This window comes from Mytilus galloprovincialis, chromosome 6, assembly GCF_965363235.1.
Source record: "Mytilus galloprovincialis chromosome 6, xbMytGall1.hap1.1, whole genome shotgun sequence".
NCBI classification, from domain to species: domain Eukaryota; kingdom Metazoa; phylum Mollusca; class Bivalvia; order Mytilida; family Mytilidae; genus Mytilus; species Mytilus galloprovincialis.
The window spans coordinates 47,491,999-47,513,314 of NC_134843.1; the positions used below are offsets into that span (position 1 = coordinate 47,491,999).

General features: G+C 32.3%; 1 protein-coding gene across 1 annotated transcript; it reads right to left on the reverse strand.

Annotated features, from left to right (window-relative positions):
- Positions 1-1,664: 1,664 nt before the first annotated feature.
- On the reverse strand, positions 1,665-5,590 carry LOC143079725 (RNA-binding protein 7-like). Its single transcript, XM_076255269.1, has 3 exons — positions 5,447-5,590; positions 2,980-3,142; positions 1,665-2,150 (listed from the first exon to the last, which is right to left on the reverse strand). Exons 1-3 carry the CDS (start codon positions 5,534-5,536, stop codon positions 1,732-1,734), a joined length of 672 nt encoding a protein of 223 aa, XP_076111384.1. The 5' UTR covers positions 5,537-5,590; the 3' UTR covers positions 1,665-1,731.
- Positions 5,591-21,316: the final 15,726 nt, after the last annotated feature.

The following is a 21,316-nucleotide window of genomic DNA, read 5'->3' on the forward strand; positions in this document are numbered from 1 at the left end:
ACATAATTGACTTACTCTGAAACTTGTCATGATAAAACCATACACCAAATATCAAATCAATATCTTCAAGCATTCAGAAAAAAAGAATGGAAAACTGATTTGCCGGACTGACAGACAGACAGACAGACGGACGGAGTGCAAACCTAGTCAAGTTTCATTCGACCTCGTCGGTAGGGGACTTATAACCGATATTTCCTACGAAAATCTAGTTAAAACCCAAATGATGAAAAATAAAACCTGTCCTACCTCCATGACAAATATGTTGTCCCCGCAGATAAAGCCCCAAACAACATCGTTTTTGTGTGTAAATCACATTAAATAAACTTTTTGATAAATGAATTAGGTACATGTATTTGCAATTCACTTGGAAACTCAACATATACCACAGGCACACGACACTTTCCAAAGTGGAATTCCTGTATAATCATACAGCATTATACAGGTCTGTTCAGTGTTTGACTTCCTTTAGAGATTTCAACCAAAGAGGAAGTATTGGATCTTCCGTTACCTGTATCACAGGAACTCGGTTATCAGATAAAAACAATTTAATCTAGATGTTTTTGCAATCTTATTTTCGTATTTCCTGTCTATTTGTATTACATTATTAACGTTTTAGGATTTTTCAGTATACTGATATGGATAGTAAACTGCACATTGCTAAAAAACAAAGAAATATTGATGCCAACGTTAAGAAATTTCTTAATTATTTTGAAGCCCGGTATTGATTGCTGACAAAGAAGATGGTTATAAGAAAGATGGTTATAAGAAAGAGGTTTCAGGGAGCACTTGGAAGACCCAGCATTATAACGTTGTTTGTAAGTACACATGTGTAGGTTATGCACCCAATGCAGATCACAGGTACTCGGTGTTAGCAGATAAAAAATTTGTATCGATGTTTTTTCAATCTTTTTTGCGTATTTCTTGTCTATTTGTATTACATTATTTAAGGTGGCGTGAATCAGATGGGACCTTGTTAAAATTTTAAAAGAATGTGGTACTTATACATATTTGGCTGTCAAATACTTGGCTTTGAGCGTTCTTAATGAAGGCTTAGACTACTATAAAATGTCTTATAGTAGTCTCAGATAAAGGTTATACTATAAACTAAATTATCTTTTTTAATTAACCAAAATTTTCGAGCTTGACCAAGACATTAATCATATAAACCTATGATACAAGTTTCAGAAAAAGATATGGCAAGAAGTGTACAACTGAGTGCCAACAAGACCAGACGTAGGACAGGGGAAACATATTGCTATGTCCACAGCAATGTTAGTTATATCGTCTTGGTAGGAGTGGGCACCTCCACTCAAAATCATTCAATTTTTGATAGACAACATCAACAAATCGTCCAACAATTGTAACCATACTCTCTCAGTATATCATTATCATATTACTATTTTTACATATACCCAGGCACATACATTGTTCCCACTTAGACCTCACCAACTAGTTATTGTATGTGTGAGTGTTTTAAATTGAAGCTACCTGCGTATAAAATGTCCTTAACTTAAAAGTGTTTACAAAACAATATCCAATGGATTGATGGGAAACTCAACTCTAAACCTGAACCTCCTTGAAAAAAGACAATACTTTCAACTTATACTTGGAAAACGGAAACTATAAGGTTTAGAATACAGATGGAATCATACACATTCACGATATCATGATCATGAAGGCTTTAATAAGAACAAAAATGAAAATAAAATAAAAGTCACTGCTCAGATATTATTAATATCTTCTGTATGATCTTTGTTGTTGTTGCTGTTGCCAAGGTTGAAAGTTCCCATAAGGATTTTGTGGAGGATAGTTTCTCTGACGATGAGCATCTAAAGAGACCTTCTGCTGCTGTAGAACTCTCTCTCTCCGTATCTGAAGTGATAAGGGATCAATATTGCTGTCTGGACTATGGCCTTGTAAAGGTAACTGGTCACAATTTCGTGGTGATAACATTGGACCTCCCATATTGCTTGGAGTTTGTCTTGAATTATATGACCCCTCACTGTTCTGTCGTCCATATCTTTCTTTCCCATGCCATGTGTTTCCTCTTGTCATTGGGCTAGTATTGTTATTACTGACTGAATACTGTGAGTAATTTGTATAGACTGGTGACTGCTGGCTAGATGGATTTGGTGAATTGTGAGATGATCCTGTCGAAGACATAAAAATAAAACTTCATTTCATTTACTTTGTACACAAATTGACTGATTACTATTGTAGAAAGGAAGCTCTTCCTACATAATATATGAGCAATTGCCATACTTTTATATATGTAATAATAAGAACTAGAGGCTCCAAGCAGCCTTTGTCGCTCACCTGATATTTTTATTTACAATTGAAATAACGCAACCAATATACTTTTGCTTTAGTTTCAGAGGTATAAGTCAAAAACTGCATTTTCCCCCTATGTTCTATTTTTAGCCATATCTGCCATGCTGTTTGGCAGGCAGGGTAATCAGACACATTCTTTAAACTATATACCCTAATGCTAATTGTGGCCAAGTTTGGTTAAATTTGTCTCAGGTGTTTCAGAAGAAGACTTTTGTAAAAGATTACAAAAAATTACAAAAATTGTTAAATTGACTTTAGAATACATGTGTAACTCCTTAGTTATGGGGACAATTGATCATTTTGGCCATGTTTGACTTCATTGTAGATCTTACTTTGCTGAATATTATTGCTGTTTACAGTTTATTTCTATCTATAATAATATTCAAGATAATAACCAAAAACTGCAAAATTTTCTGAACATTACCAATTCTGGGGTAGCAACCCAACAACAGGTTGCCCGATTGGTCTGAAAATTTTAGGGCAGATATAATTTATATCATGGCATTTCAATTGTTTAGAAAAAAAATGCTGTCTATTGGAGAAAAGACATTGTAATTTTATATATAATTTCAAGAATTTCAATTTGATAAGGAAAAACGAAGGAGTAAATTTAAATATAATAAACATCTTCCTGGCATTTTTTCATACCTGTTCTAGTTTGAAGTTTGAGACTGTTGCCAAACAACTGTATACCAGACATCAGATCTATCGTATATGGTACTGAACATGCATGTTTGAATGTGATAAATGCAAATCTTTTTGACCTGCCATCTTTGTCTGTAGCCAACTTCACTTTTTGCAGTGGACCAGCCTATAAGTATCAATTTATCATTAGTTAGTACATTTGTACCTGTCAGCTAGAAATCACTAACATGTAGATACACAGCAACACAATCATTTTTTTTATTTTACATGTAGCACATCAATTATCAATATCAAATGAATATTGTATAACTATTCTTATCTAAACCTTAAGCTTACTGTTGGCCTCTATCACATGTCTGTATGTCTAAAGTCATTTTTATATGACCGCAAAAAATAGTATAATGATATGATGTCGTCGTCTGCCGTGTGTTATCGTCTGAAGACATATTTTGTTTCCGGACAATAACTTGTGTGTAAGTATATGCATCTCTCTGACATTAAAGTTCCATATCACAAAGGGAAGGCTGGGATTGAGTTTGGGGGTAATTGCCCAAAACGTAAACTTCAAATTTTGAAAAGTTTCAATTTTGTTTTTATGTCAAAATTTTGATCACAATCAAAATTCAGACAGTATGATTGAAGCTTAAATATTTTGTCCAAATTAGCCCCATCTGTTCAGGGTTCAACCATTGCAGTCGTATCAGGCTGGACTCAGCAAAGCATTTTATTTAAACTATTATATGGTGGTACAAGGACCTTTTTTTTATGTGCAGCATAGAAGACTTGTAAGCAGTGCTATTTGTTAACCCATTGAAATGTAAAAATTAATAAAAGAGGAGTCAATGACAGTGGGTTAATTTGTATTATATGTCTCTGATTAAACCCAAAATCTGCCAAAACTGAACAAAATCTTAAAGTCATATGAAACAAGTGACTGGTGAAGAGTAATGTTTATCCAGTTCTTGAACCAGTGCATGTATATATCATAAACTTAGTCTTCTGTGTACGATTTTATGAAGGCGTCCCAGAAAAAAAAAATAGCCTTGCCAGACGTCATAATTATTTGGACTAGTAAATAGCGGTCTCACTAATTAGCGACAACAAGAATTTCAGCGACAACAAGAATTATTTTAGCGACAACAAGCGACAAGAAACTATTTAGCGACAAGAAAACATTTTTTTTAATAAAATTAATTATTGCAATAAATATTAAAAGAATATGCAAAAGAAAATAATTTTAGCAACAAGAAAGTTAAAATTGATAGAAAAAAATGAAGCATTATTTACATAATATGTTATCATCTATTATGAATAACAGCCAGTATAACGTTTAATTATTGTACTATGAGATTACTTTTCCTTGTGTTTTAGAACATATTATTAATCTTATAATTTGTTTTTTAAAACTCTTTTCGTGCAATATATATTAAGCTCGCAAAATGAATTATTTGTGCATCATTGTCCTGAAAATATTGACACAAATTGTGAGATACAAAGAACTGAAATCAAACAGGAGGAAAAGAAAATTGAAATGTGAATGTTTTCAACAGGTGTTCACTATTTACAATGATTGTATATTCTGGCGCGTGTAATTGTATAGTCTGACGCGTGTACAAAGTTGAAGGTGTTAATTGGATGTTATTGTAGCAATAAAACAGGGGACACGTGACTCGTTAATCTCATTTGATGTTCCACATGTCTGCTTATCAAAATGGGACCATCATGTACAAAATGTATAAATATTATGTTAGATAGGAATGTACATATTACTAGATCTATATAATGACTAAAAATAATTAAAAAAAAAAAAATATATATGGACCCCAAGGTAGAACCACGTTCTCGTCGTGGGGTCTGGAAACACGCTTAAATAATAAAGATGGCAACACTTAGAGCATAGTATTAAGCAAATGAATCAAAATATTATATTCCATTATACCCGCTCCATATAAATCTCCATTCGTTTATTCATACTTTGACTTTGATGAAAACAGATACATACATTATCTTATACATATTCTTCATATTTAAAAATAAAAAAAGAAGCTCAATCTCTTTCTTCTTCACAAATGTTAAATTTCTTCATCTACCAATATACTAATATAAACTTCACAATCTCTTTCTTCCTCACAAATGTTTCATTTCTTTGTCTATCTATATAATAAAACATTTTAATTCGACATATCTGCTCGTATATTTTAAAAAAAAACATTAAATACAAATTTCTTTATATCTAATAAAAAAAATGTCGCTAAATAGTCTTCTTGTCGCTAAAATAATTCTTGTTGTCGCTTCTTGTCGCTTGTTGTCGCTTCTTGACGCTTGTTGTCGCTAATTAGTGAGACCCGTAAATAGCTAAAAGATTACATTTTATGTCATTTTCACAATTTTGTAAAACTGCTATATTTTGGGGTCAAAAAGGGGCCTTACTGAATCTACTCCTTTTTTTAAAAGCTAGAAATTAAGAGACCTGTAAAAACAATTCAAATAAGAGCTCTTCTGTAACGGTTTCGGGTAAATTTCCGACCCAAACTGTTCGATCAACTTCTCCGTCTGCCATTTTCCAAGTTCTGAGAAGAACGTGGGAAAGATACGAATGTCACATGCGGTTTAAAATAGTAGTGTACGTAAATTCCTCCGTTATTCGAGGCACCCCTTGAAAGCACGATGGAATCCGTGTGCACTTCCTATCAGACATATGTTCACCATAAGCTGATACCGACACTTAAACCGAAACCAAAAATAGAAGTGGGTATAAATGGTAAATGTTTATATAAATTTTTAATTAACTCAACCCTTCTACTTCATTATATTCGTTTGAAATGTTTGAAATAAAAATGTTTGAAATTTGAATACAATATTTTGATAGAATAAATGATTATATTTATTCAACAATTTACATGATGATCCATCAAGAAAGCAAAGTTTAATTCAATAGAAAACTTTCGAGTTCGATGCATTTCCGTCAAAAACTCTGGTTTTAGTGAACGTCATTTGTGCGTTTAGGGGCGTCGTCACTTCCATTCTAATGTTGAGCGAGTGGTTGGAAAACTATAATTCTATATTGTACGAATTATTCGGCAAATTGAATTCTCAAAATTGACAATCAGCATTGCTGTCATAAGGGAATTGTCATTAAGTACCTACAGAACAACCATTATTTCTAGTTTATCCTGCACAATGACGATCACTAAGACGCTTGGTGAACGTAAATAGTGCAGGGATACAGGCGACCCCCTCTATCTGGTAAATGACGTCATAAAGGCGCGTATAATTGACGAGTTTTTTCCGGTGATGGATGAACTCGAAAGTGGTCTATTCGTATCAAAATACACTAATCATGAAGCAAATTTCGTCGAATGGAAAGAACTGTACATATAATAGTTCTACAGTAGGTGTGCTATATATTCAATTCAATTCAATTAAATTCAATTCAAAGTTTTATTGCCATATAAAAATTACAGTTTGTGACATATGCCAACAACATAAACAAATAAAGACAATAACTAAATACTCAATATATATACACGAATTCAGGTAAATATTAAAGGGTCCCCTGTCCTCAGTTCTATTGACTTTTTTATAAAGGATCCTAGTTTATTCACTTGTGTTGGTGTTGATGGGTTAAGTATATATATAACTTTGTCATTGTCAGTGAGATAAGCAAATGAATTACTTTCTCTGTTAATGCAATTAAAATATGTTAATCTAATATTTGAATTATGAGAACAATTTATTAAGAAATGTTTCTCATCATCTAGTACTTTGCATTTTTTGCAAAGTCTCTCTTCGCTAGGAATTTTAAAACGCCTTCCTTTTTCAATTAATAATGAATGGTCACTGATTCTAAGTTTTGTAATTGATTTTCTAAATTCAAAGTTTGGGTTAGAGAGAAAAGGTTTGATCAATAGATTTGGCTCAAGTCCTTTATAAAAATTTAATTTACTTTTATCATCAATAGATTTCAACTTATCCATCAACAGGTTGTTGTAGTATGAGTTTATTTGGGGTTTAATATAGCTTTTAATATTTTTTAATTGTTTTAAATTATCACAGGTTTTTAGTCTATCTATATCAATGTTAGATTCAGAAAGAATATCTTTTGCAAAAGTGAAACATGAATAGGAGCCACTAGAATCCAAAGTTTTAGTTAATTGAAAAGATTCATGTAATAAGGGGTTCAAATTTGAAGTGAAAAGCCTTGCTAAATACATAATAGTTTGGGTTTTTATATGACATTCAATAGGCAGTCTTCCCAATTCGTTCCTTGTACCAAAATTTGAGGCACTCTTGTTAGTGCCAAGGGTAAACTTGCAATAACCAAGATGCAATTTTCTAATCTATTGAACATGTTGAAGTCTTGTCAATAAAATTAAATGGGTCCACAATTTTTCCAGAAACCAAAGCTCTTTTTTTAGCTTTGAAAAATGTTATATATGAGTCCAAATATGTTATTTCAGAATTATAAGTCAATATAGGTCTTACAAAAAACTGACTTCGGACCCCACCCTCCAATTCAGCGAGGAAATAACAGAATGTTTAAAGGAAATGTGTGACAATATCATCATTGATATAGATACTCTCAAATATTTAAAACCTGAAGATTCTAAACCTGGGCTATTCTACCTCCTCCCTAAAATTCATAAACCTGGTAACCCAGGAAGACCAATCGTCTCAGCTAATGGCCATCCCACCGAAAAAATATCCGAATTGGTTGATTACTATCTTCGACCACATGTAGAAAACTTGCCATCTTTTATAAAAGATTCTACAGATTACCTACTAAAAATGCAGGATTAAAACCCTTTACCTGCCAATACTACTCTTGTCACAATGGATGTCACCTCCCTCTATACGAATATTCCCCATGCGGATGGTATTGAAGCATGTAGAGAAGTTTGGGACTCTCGATCTCTTAAAATTCCACCTACTGATTGCTTAGTAGAAATGCTTACTATGGTCTTGAAAAAGAACAACTTCACATTCCAAGGAGAACACTATTTACAGACGAATGGCACTGCTATGGGTACAAAAATGGCTCCATCTTATGCCAATATATTCATGGGTAAAGTTGAAAAGCAACTGCTGGAGTGCTCCATCGAAAAACCGCTTTCCTGGTATCGATTCATTGATGACGTTGACATGAAATGGGACAAGGGAGACCAAGAATTACAAACTTTTATAACAAATGCTAACAATCAACACCCTACCATCAAATTCACCCATGAAACATCTAATTCCACCATAAACTTCCTTGATACATCTAGCACCCTCTCTGTAGGTATAATAAACTCAGATATATACTCTAAACCTACAGATACTCATCAATACTTGTCGCCTGAAAGTTGCCATCCTCCACACTGCACGAAGAGCATTCCATACAGCCAAGCTCTCAGAATAAGGCGAATCTGTTCCTCTGAAGACACCACAAAACAACGTCTGGGGCAGCTCAAAGGACATTTGAAAAGAAGGGGATATAAAAACAAAAACATCAAAAATAGTTTTCGAAAAGCGGAATCCATCCCCAGAAGCAGTCTGCTAACTTACAAAGAAAAAAAGAAAAGTAAAAGAATCCCATGTGTGCCCACTTACCATCCATGCCTGAGAAACAGTTTCAAGACCATTCGTGATCATTGGACGGCAATCGAGAAACATTCCAAGTTATCCAAAACCTTTCCTGAGCCTCCCATGATTGCCTTCAAACAACCTAACAGCCTGAGAAATATACTTGTCCGTGCTGACCTTTCCAAACCTAACCATACTGTAGGTAATTGCCAGCCTTGTGGGGATAAGCGCTGCAAATGTTGCAACCAATTGCAGCATTCATCAACATTTCACAGTAAGACCACAGAAAAGACATACAAGATCTTCTGCAATGTCAACTGCAAAAGCTCAAACGTGATTTACGTTCTTGAGTGTCCTAGATGTGGTCTCCAATATGTTGGTGAATCTATGCAGCCATTTCACAAACGCCTTAATGGACACAGGAGTGACCTCACAAAAAAACCGTATATTCCGGTCAGCCAACACTTCAGGTTACCAGATCACAATCTGAAAGATTTTGATCACATGAAGATCCTTGTGATCGAACAGGATTGTACATGGCAAAATAGGCATAGAGAATCGGGAGAAGTTTTGGATAAAAACACTGGGTGTCCTCCATCCAGACGGAATTAATAGAAAGAAATAATTAAATTTACAGTCTAGTGTTTATATTATTATATTCAGGATTTTGGATTAAAATATATATATATATATAGGTGTCAGACCACCAATTTAAAATCCCTATCTGTTCAACCAAATTTTTCAATTTTCACAGCTTTCTAAATAGGCACTGGCAGAGACATATAATTGTTGTATTATATGTTTCTGGCACTGGCTACGGTTACATGGAAATGTAACAATAATAAAATAGTTATTGTTACATTGGAGATTAATTTGCCGGAATGCAGGGTTGCATGGGTAAGGAACCGATTAATTACGAGTCGGTAACAATAATAAGTGAGTCTAGTACGGTTACATTGCGTTGTTGTTATATTTATGCAAAATAAAACTTGAAAACTTTTATTTGAATTTTGCAATATTGCATACACTTTTTTTTTTTTTTTTCATTTACAATGTCAGTTTCTACAAATCCCGTATGTTGTTTATGGAAGCATGTTTTAGTCCGACGCATTTTGGTGATTCCACTCTAAGCAGTCATCACAAACGAGCGATGCAGCAATGTGTACGTCTGTATTGCATACTGTACAATTCCATTTTGCACTATCCCTTTTTGAAGTTAAAGAAACTTTCAATGTCTCACGGTCATGATTCATATGAAAAAATATGTTTACTCTTGCGATGTTTATATTATATTTTGAAGGCAATTCAGTGCCGATGTTAACATTTGCCGACATATTAAAAAACTACATGATGGAATCAGTGCTTTCATTTACAGAGTCCAGATATTATGTGATCGTAATTTCGTTCTTATTGGCGAAAAGAATAAGCATCAAAACTACATAAGGTTCAAGTTTAATAAATATAGCGTACATTGAAGTGCATTAATATGTAACAATAACGCAATGTAACCGTAGACTCGTATATTATTGTTACATTCGTAATTAATCGGATCCTAACCCAACCCTGTATTCCAGCAATTAGTCTCCAATGTAACAATAATTTTATTATTATTGTTACATTTCCATGTTACCGTAGCCTTCTAAATATTTTACCTTCAGTTTAACTTCATAGAAACCAGGCATATACAGGGGCGGATCCAGCCATTTTAAAAAGGGAGGTCCTAACCCAGGACAACTTTGAAAAGGGGGGAAGGGTCCAACTACATGTTCCCATTCAAATGCATTGATCGTAAAAAAAGGGGGGTTCCAACCCCCGAACCCCCACCCACCCCCTGGATCCGCCACTGCATATATATTATGTATATATTATGAAACCGGTTTTTTCAAAAGTGATGATTTTCTAAGGGTTGTTAAATATTTCGTGGTGGTGTCTTGCCATAGCATTGTTTGGACTTGTTTGCTTGTTTTTGGCCTTAAATGTTTGTCCCTAATAATTATATTAACTATGTATTTGCATTCAGGTATCGCAGATCAAATTTATTCGTTCATAGTGTGTTAATTTACTTTTTTTGATGGAGTTAAGCCTTTCAATTGATATTTTATCGTGTGTTTGTGTATGTTGTGATGTTAAACTATTGTTTCAGAAAAAGGGAGAAGGTTTGGTACCATTAAAACATTTGATCCCGCTGTAAATGTTTGCACCTGTCCTAAGTCAGGAATCTGATGTAATTTATACGTGTTTCTCTTTTCTCGTTTTTTTCATATAGATTAGACCGTTGGTTTTCCCGTTTGAATGGTTTTACACTAGTAATTTTGGGGCCCTTTATAGCTTGTTGTTTAGCCGTGTGAGCCAAGGCTCTGTGTACAGTCATCAATTTGTAAGAGTCTTGTAAGATGAAAACAGGAAAATCACAAGACGTTAATGGAATTAGCTCAGAGCGTTTTAAGAATGGACCAGAAGATATTATACCGTTTATAGTATTCATCATACATTTTATTTTTGACAATCTAGACGTGCCAGAAAAAAAATCCGGAACTGTTGCACCAGTATTTAAAACCGGCAAAGACAAGATGTATACCTAAATATTTACAGAGGTATAACAGCTACTAGTACGTTTTCAACAGTACTAGAAAGCCTCTTGAAAGACAGAACTGAACCAGCTCTGCTACCAAAACAAAATAAATAACAACATGACTTCGCGGAAAAGGCATCATCACTAAACACAGCGGTTTATTGTTACACAAACAGCAGACTGTTATAAGGAACTTTTAAGATAACATTTTTTTATACTTCATTACTCTTGATGTCAAAAACGCCTTTGATAAACTCAATCATGAAATACTTTTTAACAACTTATATCATGATGGAATTTGTGGTGGAATTTGGATACTTTTACGGAATTCATCACAGGCACTTGTTTCTGTCAATATGGGGTTTTCTATCCATAACCGTACGAAAAATCACAAGGTAGCTAACGGAATTTTTCAATGTGTTCGCTTCAACCAATATTTTTTTAATTTCCCTTGACTTTTTCACGAATAAAAGGACACCAGTATGGCACGCCGTTTTTATATTTATTCAAATTTGAAGATATCTTATTTATTTAACAAGATATCTTATTAAGTATTAAGATATCTTTAATTCTTATAAGATATCTTATTTAATTTGAAAGTAAATAAGATATCTCTATTAGTTTATAAGATATCTCTATTAGTTTATAAGATATCTCTATAAGTTAATAAGATATCTCTATAAGTTAATAAGATATCTCTAAAAGTTTATAAGATATCTGTATTAGTTTATAAGATATCTCTATAAGTTAATAAGATATCTCTATTAATTAATAACTAAATAAGATATCTCGAAATTGAATAAATATAATAACGGCGTGCCATACACCAGTCTGTAGGTAATTGATTTATCTTTACAATGAAACAACTTTCACGTACCTTGAGAATACCCCTCAAACAGTATAGCACACTTGAGATGAGAATTATTGACCTTTTCCAAACCATTGAATTTGTAAGTACTTAACTTCCGGTAAACTTAGGAAGTAAATATAACTGTGTAATACCATTGGTCACATTTTTCTGGTTTCTGGTAACTAGTATAAATAAACAGGTAACCAGATAAATTTGACCAATCAGATTGCACTGTTTATATATTTACTTCCTAAGATAACCGGAAGTTAAGTACTTACAAATTCAATGGTCTGGAAAAAGGTCAATAATTCTCATCTCAAGTGTGTTATACTTTTTGAGGGGTATTCTCAAGGTACGTGAAAGTTGTTTCAATGTAAAGATAAATCAATTACCGACAGACTGGTGCCCTTTAATCGTGAAAAAGTCAAGGGAAATTAAAAAAAAAAATATTGGTTGAAGCGAACACATTGAAAATTTCCGTTAGCTACCATGTGATTTTTCGTACGGGTATGGATAGAAAACCCCATATTGACAGAAACAAGTGCCTGTGGATTTCATATAGAAATGTGTCTATACATGTGAACAGTTTCTAAGGTGAAGTGACAGTACTTCAAAGTGTAAGTGAAGGAGTTCGATTGTCAATCTTTTTATATAAAAGATATCCCAGCTAACACATAATATTTTCATGATATTATTAACTGGTTATATATATGTTTGTCATGAATATTTACCAAAAAATATTTTATAGACATTTTATTTACATCAGAAATTATGCATGAATGATATTCTAACAATAATATTTCATCCCAATGTTTCATTGCTAATATAAACACATTTTTGTAAATATTTTTTTTATAATAAATAAATATTCTTTGCTGATGTTTTTAAAATGTAAATAGACAGTTTTATAAATGAGAACAATTGTATGTTGAGGAGATATTTCTTTGCAATATTCAATCAATATCCGATGGACATTTTTTATATTACATTTAATATATATATTTTTTAGATGTGTAAAAGAAATATTTATAAAACATTTTTGATTAATATCTATGTAACGCATAGGTTTGATGTATAATAAAATATCTTTTTGATGTAACATCAATATAATTTTCTTGACCTAATTAAAAATATAAAAATGGTAATATCTAATGAATATTTCAATAACATCATAACAATATATTTTTTCGATTTTATTTAGAAAATATTAGTTAAAGACTGTTTCATAAACGTTTTAAGATAATATGTTTAATAGATATTTGTAAGATGTATGAAAGAAATGTTTTCCAAATGTTTGTTAGTGATATTTGAGTGAAGCACATGTTTGATATGAAAAAAGAAATATTTTATAAACATTTTTACATTATAATTTTAATTGATATTTGTAAGATGTACGACACATGTATTTTTAATGTTTGTAAGTGATATTTGTGTGAAGCCCATGTTTGATATGAAAAAGGAAATATTTTTTATATAATTTTATAATCAGATTAACATGAATGTCTCCTCATTTTTGATAGAAAAGTTTTAACAATTCTAATCTAACTTAGATGAAAATTCCAATCAAGTCAAAAAAAAAATTATCTAGCGAATCACGATTGTGTTTGAAGAGCATTGAGGACTCAGTTAAAAATCCAATGATAAATTCATACCAAATTGGACTACGATAATCTGTGCATAGAACTAGAAAATTCTTTGCATATTGCCTAATTCAAAGTTTTTAAAACAGTGTTTATAAAACAATATCATTGATGTTTCATGCCAATAGAGAAATATAGAATGAAATTCAAAACAGTGTGGCTGTGGCCATTGATTGACACATTAAATTCATCCATTGACTGGGACAATTTACGTGAACATGTGTCTGTAACGACCACTGATCACGACGTACCTACGATAGACATTTAAACTGTGGGGTCACCAAAGGTTTCTTAACGCCTTTAATTATAAAATAATTCGAAAAATTAATCAGGAATAACCTTTATGTTTTGATGTATACAATTGATATAAATCAAAACATCGTGTTATTCCTGATTAATTTTTTGAAATACTTTATTAAGGTGTTGAGGACCTTTGGTGACCCCATAGTTTAAGTGTCTTTAAAAAGTACACAGTGAGCAATGGTTGTTACATACAAACGTTCACCTAAATTGTCCCAGTCAATGGATGAATTTAATGTGTCAATCAATGGTCACAGCCACACTGTTTTGAATTTCATTCTAAGCCAACATTGTGCCAACAATATGCCAACGTATTAGGTACTTATCTCCCCCCTTTATACCACATAATTAAAAATTTATGTTTTATATTATTACAACGTTCTAACACAAAAATGTGCTCTTAATTCTCATCATCTAACATTTTCAAATCTGTGTAGGTATTTAAATGTATTTACCTAAATGATTGAATAATTTTATGCACTAACAAAAAATATTTAAAACCAGCCCAAAACAACAAATACAATTTGAACATATTTTAATTTTTTTCATCTAATTTCAAATCAACAGATCATTGACACGAGTGATTTTTTAGCTCTCCAATTGACAGTTGTGAACCTACTGAAAATACATATAATATAATACCTACCAGTATATTTTATGACTTGACTTATAAACATTCAAATCAATGCATCATCTTTTCATTAAAATGGGTATATGGTTGTAGACTGTATTTAAAAAACATTTGGTAGACATCCATAAAACATATCCTAGACATAAGAAGAATATTTTGTCCAGATGTTTGAAAGATGTTGTCTGGATATTTGTAATTGAAACTGAATAATATCAAAATTATGTTATTTCAATATAAAATCAAGATATTTAAAAATAATGCTCTTTAAACATTCAGAACAAATATTTCCAGAAAACATGCTATTCACATGAGTAAAGCCAGACATATCACGTCAAAAACATGTTTTTGAATGATATTTTGGTGACATTTTGCAATATATTTTAAAAATATCAATAAAATGTTTTTGTGCCACCTGGGATAATAACATCATACTGGAAGCACTAGAAAGACATTAAAATAGAAAACATAAAATGTTAAAAATAATGGCCCCAACATGTGCTGATGACATAGCGGTTTTGGCAGAAAACCAACACGAAGTGCAAGCATTATTGGATATTGTTGAAAACTGTACAAAACGATATCTAGTAACTATAAACCCAGATAAGTCAGATTTGGTACCAATCACTAAGTGTCAAAGTATTTTTCCGTTTACCTTGGAAAGATGAGATAACCCAAAAGAGTGAAACAAAACATCTAGGACTGGAACGAAATAGTAAAAAGAGACACTGAAGACCGACTTTAACTGCTAGAAAACTGTATATGCTCTTCTTGGTCCTGGACTGCTTGCAAGGAATGGAATCAATGTCTCCAAAAGTAGCATATAAAATGTGGAAAACATATGTTATACCACGAGCATTATATGGAATAGAGGTGATCGGTGAATTTCACTGAGTCAGACATCCTTAAATTAGAGCGACTACAGTTGAAAGTATGAAGACAAATTCAAGGATTTCCGGATCGGACGGCAAACATCACCACTTACTCACTTCTAGGAGTGGAACCAGTTGAGGTAGTAATAGACCGATTAGTACTAACCTTCTTAGGAAATCTCCTCCACAACAAAGGAACTTTAGAATTAAAATTTTAGAAAGACAACTAAGTATGGAAAAACACAATGGACATAGTTATATAATTAAAGTTATTCAGAGATTAGAGAAATATAATATACCAGAAATTGAGACAATATTACTAGAGAATGAATTAGATACCCTAAAATGGAAAAATAAAAACAGTTAAGAAACATATTACACACTCCTGGGATGATAAGTGGCAAGAAGAGAAACAACAGAAGTCAACCTTAAAATTGCTGAATATTCAATCACATGCTATTGGAAAAGTACATCAAGAATGGAAATCTGTACCAAACTGTCAAATTGAGGTGATAAAAGCTGAAGTAAAAGCCAGATTGTTAACGGGAACTTATACAAGTTAATTAAGCTAAAGGACAAAGTACGATAAGGCAGATTTTGGCCCCCTATTTTCTGATTTTTTAAATTCTGTTTTTGAACGCTACCTAATATGTTAAAATATTCCTTAATGCTTGAAGTTTGTTAGGATGAACTTCAAAATTACTTATTTTAGCAACTGGGTGAGGTGAGGAGGGTAAACTTTCTGTTATTATTCAAATATTGTCATTATTATTCACTTTTCAGTTGTTTTGTACAACATTTTTTTAGTTGTTAAGTGCCTGCGCCAACGTGACCCAGGAATTTTTCTATTCCAATGTCATAAGCACTGTTTTTGCTGTCTAAATCGACGTAATTTTCTCCGGGTCACGTAGGCGGACCTATCAAATTTTAAGAAACAATGACCAAAAATCGTTATTTTTCTTTCTTTTGGCGTTTTTGGTGCCCTTTAACCACCCTAACCTCACTCATTTTCTGAAATTTATGGTTTTGAAGTTCAACCAAACACACTTCAAACCTAAGGGAACATTTTTACGTGAAAAGTAGCTTTCCAAAACAAAATTTGAAAAATGAGAAGATAGGGGGGCCAAAAACGGGTCTTGTCGTACCTTGTCCCTTAGCATGGATAACAAAGAAACAGCGAAATGTAAAATGTGCTCAAATGATACAGAAGATTTAGAATTATTTTTATTAATATGTGGTAAATTAGAAGACGAAAGAAAATCACACTTAAACACTCTAAAGTGTTATATAGAAAACATCAAAAAAGGAACATTTGAAGATAAGAAAGACTACTATTGCAACTTATACTGGACTTTACTTCCAAAGTGTAAGAAGATTTGTTCACTTAAAAAGAAACTATATTGACATTGAAAAAATATCAAGGACATTTTGATATGGACTCCATGTGAAGAGAACCTATCTCCTAAAAGATCAAACATAAGAAATAATGGACCTTGTGTAAATAGACTTAAAATATGCCAAATGATAACCAGTCACGAACAATACTTTTAGTATACGCAAAAACCAGGGGTGGTGGGATAATTCACTGTTCATTTCAAAGTAAGTTGTAAATATCTATATATATATATAAATTTGGAAGTGCCCCTAAGACAAGAGTAAATTAACAGTAACAGTAACATCACGTCAAAAATCCTGTCCTGCCTTTTTTCAAATTTCATCCTAAACACTGCGTCCATATGAATAATCCGTTTTCTGATAAAATGTTCATAAATTTTGGTGTTCCACAGAGCTTAATACTTTGTCCCATTTTGTATGTTTTGTACATAAATGGTCTTCTATTACACATAAACAACTACCATACAGACTTTCGTTCTTATGTTGTACTGTTATACCACTGTCTCAGGTTAGTGGGAGGGTTGGGATCCCGCTGACATGTTTAACCCCGCCACATTATTTATGTATGTGCCTGTCCCAAGTCAGGAGCCTGTAATTCAGTGGTTGTCGTTTGTTTATGTGTTACATATTTGTTTTTCGTTCATTTTTTTATATAAATAAGGCCGTTAGTTTTTTCGTTTGAATTGTTTTACATTGTCTTATCGGGGCCTTTTATAGCTGACTATGCGGTATGGCTTTGCTCATTGTTGAAGGCCATACGGTGACCTATAGTTGTTAATGTCTGTGTTATTATGGACTTTTGTGGATAGTTGTCTCATTGGCAATCATACCACATCTTCTTTTTTTATATTGTATGTTGATAACACAACTATACATACATCAGGAAAGGATATTTCTGATATAATATGTAATTAAAAGTACAAGATGATCTCCAATGTGTTGAAAAATGGTGTCATGAAAATAACATGTTCATTAATTCGGATAAGACTAAATGAATATAGTTATAGGTACAATACAAAGGCTGCGTTTAAATCAAGCAGAACCAGTTATAACTATTATTTTGATGAAACAAGTAGATGGTATATTTTTGCCCATGTAAGAATATTTCTGTTACATGTACAAAAGAAATTGAACAATTATTTGCGTTTACCTACATGACTGTAGGCATGTTCTTGAATTAGCAAGAACAAAAATCACAAACTTCATTCCAGATATTCTAAAGATCTCTAAGTCCGAGTTTGTGAATTTGCTTAAATAGTTTCAGGAGAACAATTTTGATAACTTTACAATGAAAATGACAAATTCCAAGTGATGGCAATAGCTCACCAAAAATTGAAAGTAAACTCATCATATATACCAGGATTAAAATTTTATGTTTACGCCGGACGTGCGTTTCGTCTACAAAAGACTCATCAGTGACGCTCGAATCAAAAATGGTTAAAAAGGCCAAATAAAGTACGATTTTGATGAGCAATGAGGACCAAAATTTCTTAAAGTTTTGCCAAATACAGCTAAGGTAATCTATTCCTGAGATAGAAAAGCCTTAGTATTTCAAAAATTTAAAATTGTGTTAACAGTTAATTTATAACTATGAACATATCAATGATAACTCAAGTCAACACATTAGTGCTGACTACTGGGCTGGTGATACCCTCGGGGAAATAAATCTCCACCAGCAGTGGCATCGACCCAGAGGTTGTAAATAAACTCATCATAGATACCAGGATTAAAATTTCATATTTACGCCAGGCGCGCATTTCGTCTACAAAAGACTCATCAGTGATGCTCGAATCAAAAATGGTTAAAGGGCAAAATAAAGTACGAAGTTGAAGAGCATTGAGGACCAAAATTTCCTAAAAGTTTTGCCAAATACAGCTAAGGTAATCTATTCCTGAAGTAGAAAAGCCTTGGTATTTCAAAAATTCTAAATTTTGTTAATGTTAACAGTTAAATTATAATTATGAATATATCAATAATAACTCAAGTCAACACAGAAGTGCTGACTACTGGGCTGTTAATATCCTCAGGGAAATAAATATCCACCAGCAGTGGCATCGACCCAGTGGTTGTAAATAAACTCATCATAGATACCAGGATTAAAATTTCATATTTACTCCAGATGGCGTTTCGTCTACAAAAGACTCACCAGTGACGCTCGAATCAATCAAAGTGATGGATATCACTCATGGAAAGATTGGAAGAGTAGTTTGAATAATTTCACATAGGGATGGTGTGGACACACAAGAACATTAATGAAGCAATATTTTTGACAATTGCATTAACTGTAGGTCTTTATAAGGAAAAGTGCTTTTCCAGTATGAAGATAAAATGAGCTCAATTTAACTCTTTTAAATTTGCACAATTTTATTGAAACTGCAGTTTATATCTCAAGCAAATAGTCTTCCCTGTTTTGAACATGTTTCAAAAAAAATAATTGCAAATAAAAAAAAAATTCAACTAGTTAATTTTACCAACTACCCTTGTAAGACATGATTAAAGACCAACAGATAAACTTGAAGCTAAGAAATTTAAAGTATCAACAAAAATAATCTAAATATTATTAAGTTGTTTTGGGGCATTTTGTAAGTTGAAACATAGGGTTATATGACATTAAAGATTAAAAGTTGGAGAGTGCCTTTTGATCTATTTATAAAGTTTTTTTTCAGCACAGGGCATGTCAATGTAAACAAATTAAAAAAACTTCTTTTTTTTTGAAATGTGGATTCTTCCTTGATTGCAAAAATATATATTCACTTCTTATAAATATTCAAATGCCTAAAATTGTGAATAGACATTTGACATAAAAAAATGTTTGATGGGAAATAAACTAAACAAAAAGGTTTGTTATTTCTAAAAAAATTTTTTTTTACTAACTGTCTCAAGCCAATTACTGATAAAAAAAAATAAGTTAACTAACCTAAATTGTTGATTTATTACAGATTATTGGAAATTTATCATGTAAAGTATACGCCTTACTTGAATACCTTTTAAATACTCATAATTATATTTATATTCTTTTAAAGATCTTTTTAATCCTTAATTAATCATTTATCTTTCATACATAATTTATAGAATCACTTTATGTAGGTAGATCAAAAGTAATAAGCAATAGATAAATCATCCTTATATATCAAACATCTAATATACACATTTGTGTATTCAATTATGAGGTTAAATACTTGTGTATTAAGAATTAGATGTATATTTGAAGGTCTGTATAATTATGTAAGACTGAGGTTGATAAGTAATGTGGTCAATTTGATTGGCAGTTTAGAAGGTGGGGCATTGTTATTAAAGGTCCACCTTGTCTCTGATTGTTCTGTGATAATGACAGTTGTCAATCATACTAGTATTGTATCAATACTCAGTTACCTAATCAAAATGATTAAAAAAGGCCAGCACATCAACACACCTTAATGACATACATTCTTGAATGAACTGCTTTTGTAGCTAACCTGTCGTGTTGTTAGGGACAAGTGCCTAAGGAAAGATTTAGAACAAGTTTTTCCAAATAGTTATCAAAGGTACCAGGATTATAATTTAGTATGCCAGACGCACAAGACTCATCAGTGACGCTCATATCAAAATATTTATAAAGCCAAACAATTACAAAGTTGAAGAGCATTGAGGATCCAAAATTCCAAAACGTTGATTGTGCCAAATACGGCTAAGGTAATCTATGCCTGGGATAAGAAAATCCTTAGTTTTCGAAAAATTCAAAGTTTTGTAAACAGGAAATATATAAAAATGACCACATTATTGATATTCATGTCAACACCGAAATGTTGACTACTGGGCTGGTGATACCCTCGGGGACGAAACGTCCACCAGCAGTGGCATCGACCAACAATTGTTAAAAAGGCCAAGTAAAGTACAAAGTTGAAGAGCATTGAGGACCAACATTTCCTAAAAGTTTTTACAGCTAAGGTAATCTATTCCTGAGGTACAAAAGCCTTAGTATTTCAAAAATTCAAAATTTGTTAACAGTTGATTTATAATTATGAACATATCAATGATAACTCAAGTCAAAGTTTTCCAGTGAGTCTATCTTTTGTTTGATATTTTTTTACAAATCCCCATAAAAAATGGTCACCAATTTCAGATTTTTATTTTATCAAATTCATCTGAGATTTTGATAGGTGGAGACTTCCAACAAAATTTGATAAGGACGAAAAATGAAGGCAACACAAAAGGGTTGACAGACTGACTTGATACATAAGCTGACATCTCAAAAACAATAAACCCTCCTAGCTTTGATACAATGGGATTTGAAAAAAGTAAAATAAAAAAAATTACTGAACTCTGAGGAAAATTCAATTAATCGGAAAGTCCATAATCACATGGCAAAATCAAATGACAAAACACATCAAACGAATGGACAACAACTGTCATATTCCTGACTTGGTTCAGTCATTTTCAAATGTAGAAAATGGTGGATTGAACCTGGTCTTATAGCGCTAAACCTCTCACTTTTACAACTGTCTCATCAAATTCCGTTATATTTACAACAACAGTGAG

Bases quoted from the DNA above. Each gene is read 5' to 3' on its own strand.
- LOC143079725 (XM_076255269.1), bottom strand. From the start codon at position 5,536: ATGGCAGACGGAGAAGTTGATCGAACAGTTTGGGTCGGAAATTTACCC. The intron at 3,143-5,446 runs GTCTCTTAATTT...TGATACTTATAG, and splicing joins TATTTGAATTGTTTTTACAG to GCTGGTCCACTGCAAAAAGT. The intron at 2,151-2,979 runs GTATGAAAAAAT...TGTCTTCGACAG, and splicing joins CAAACTTCAAACTAGAACAG to GATCATCTCACAATTCACCA.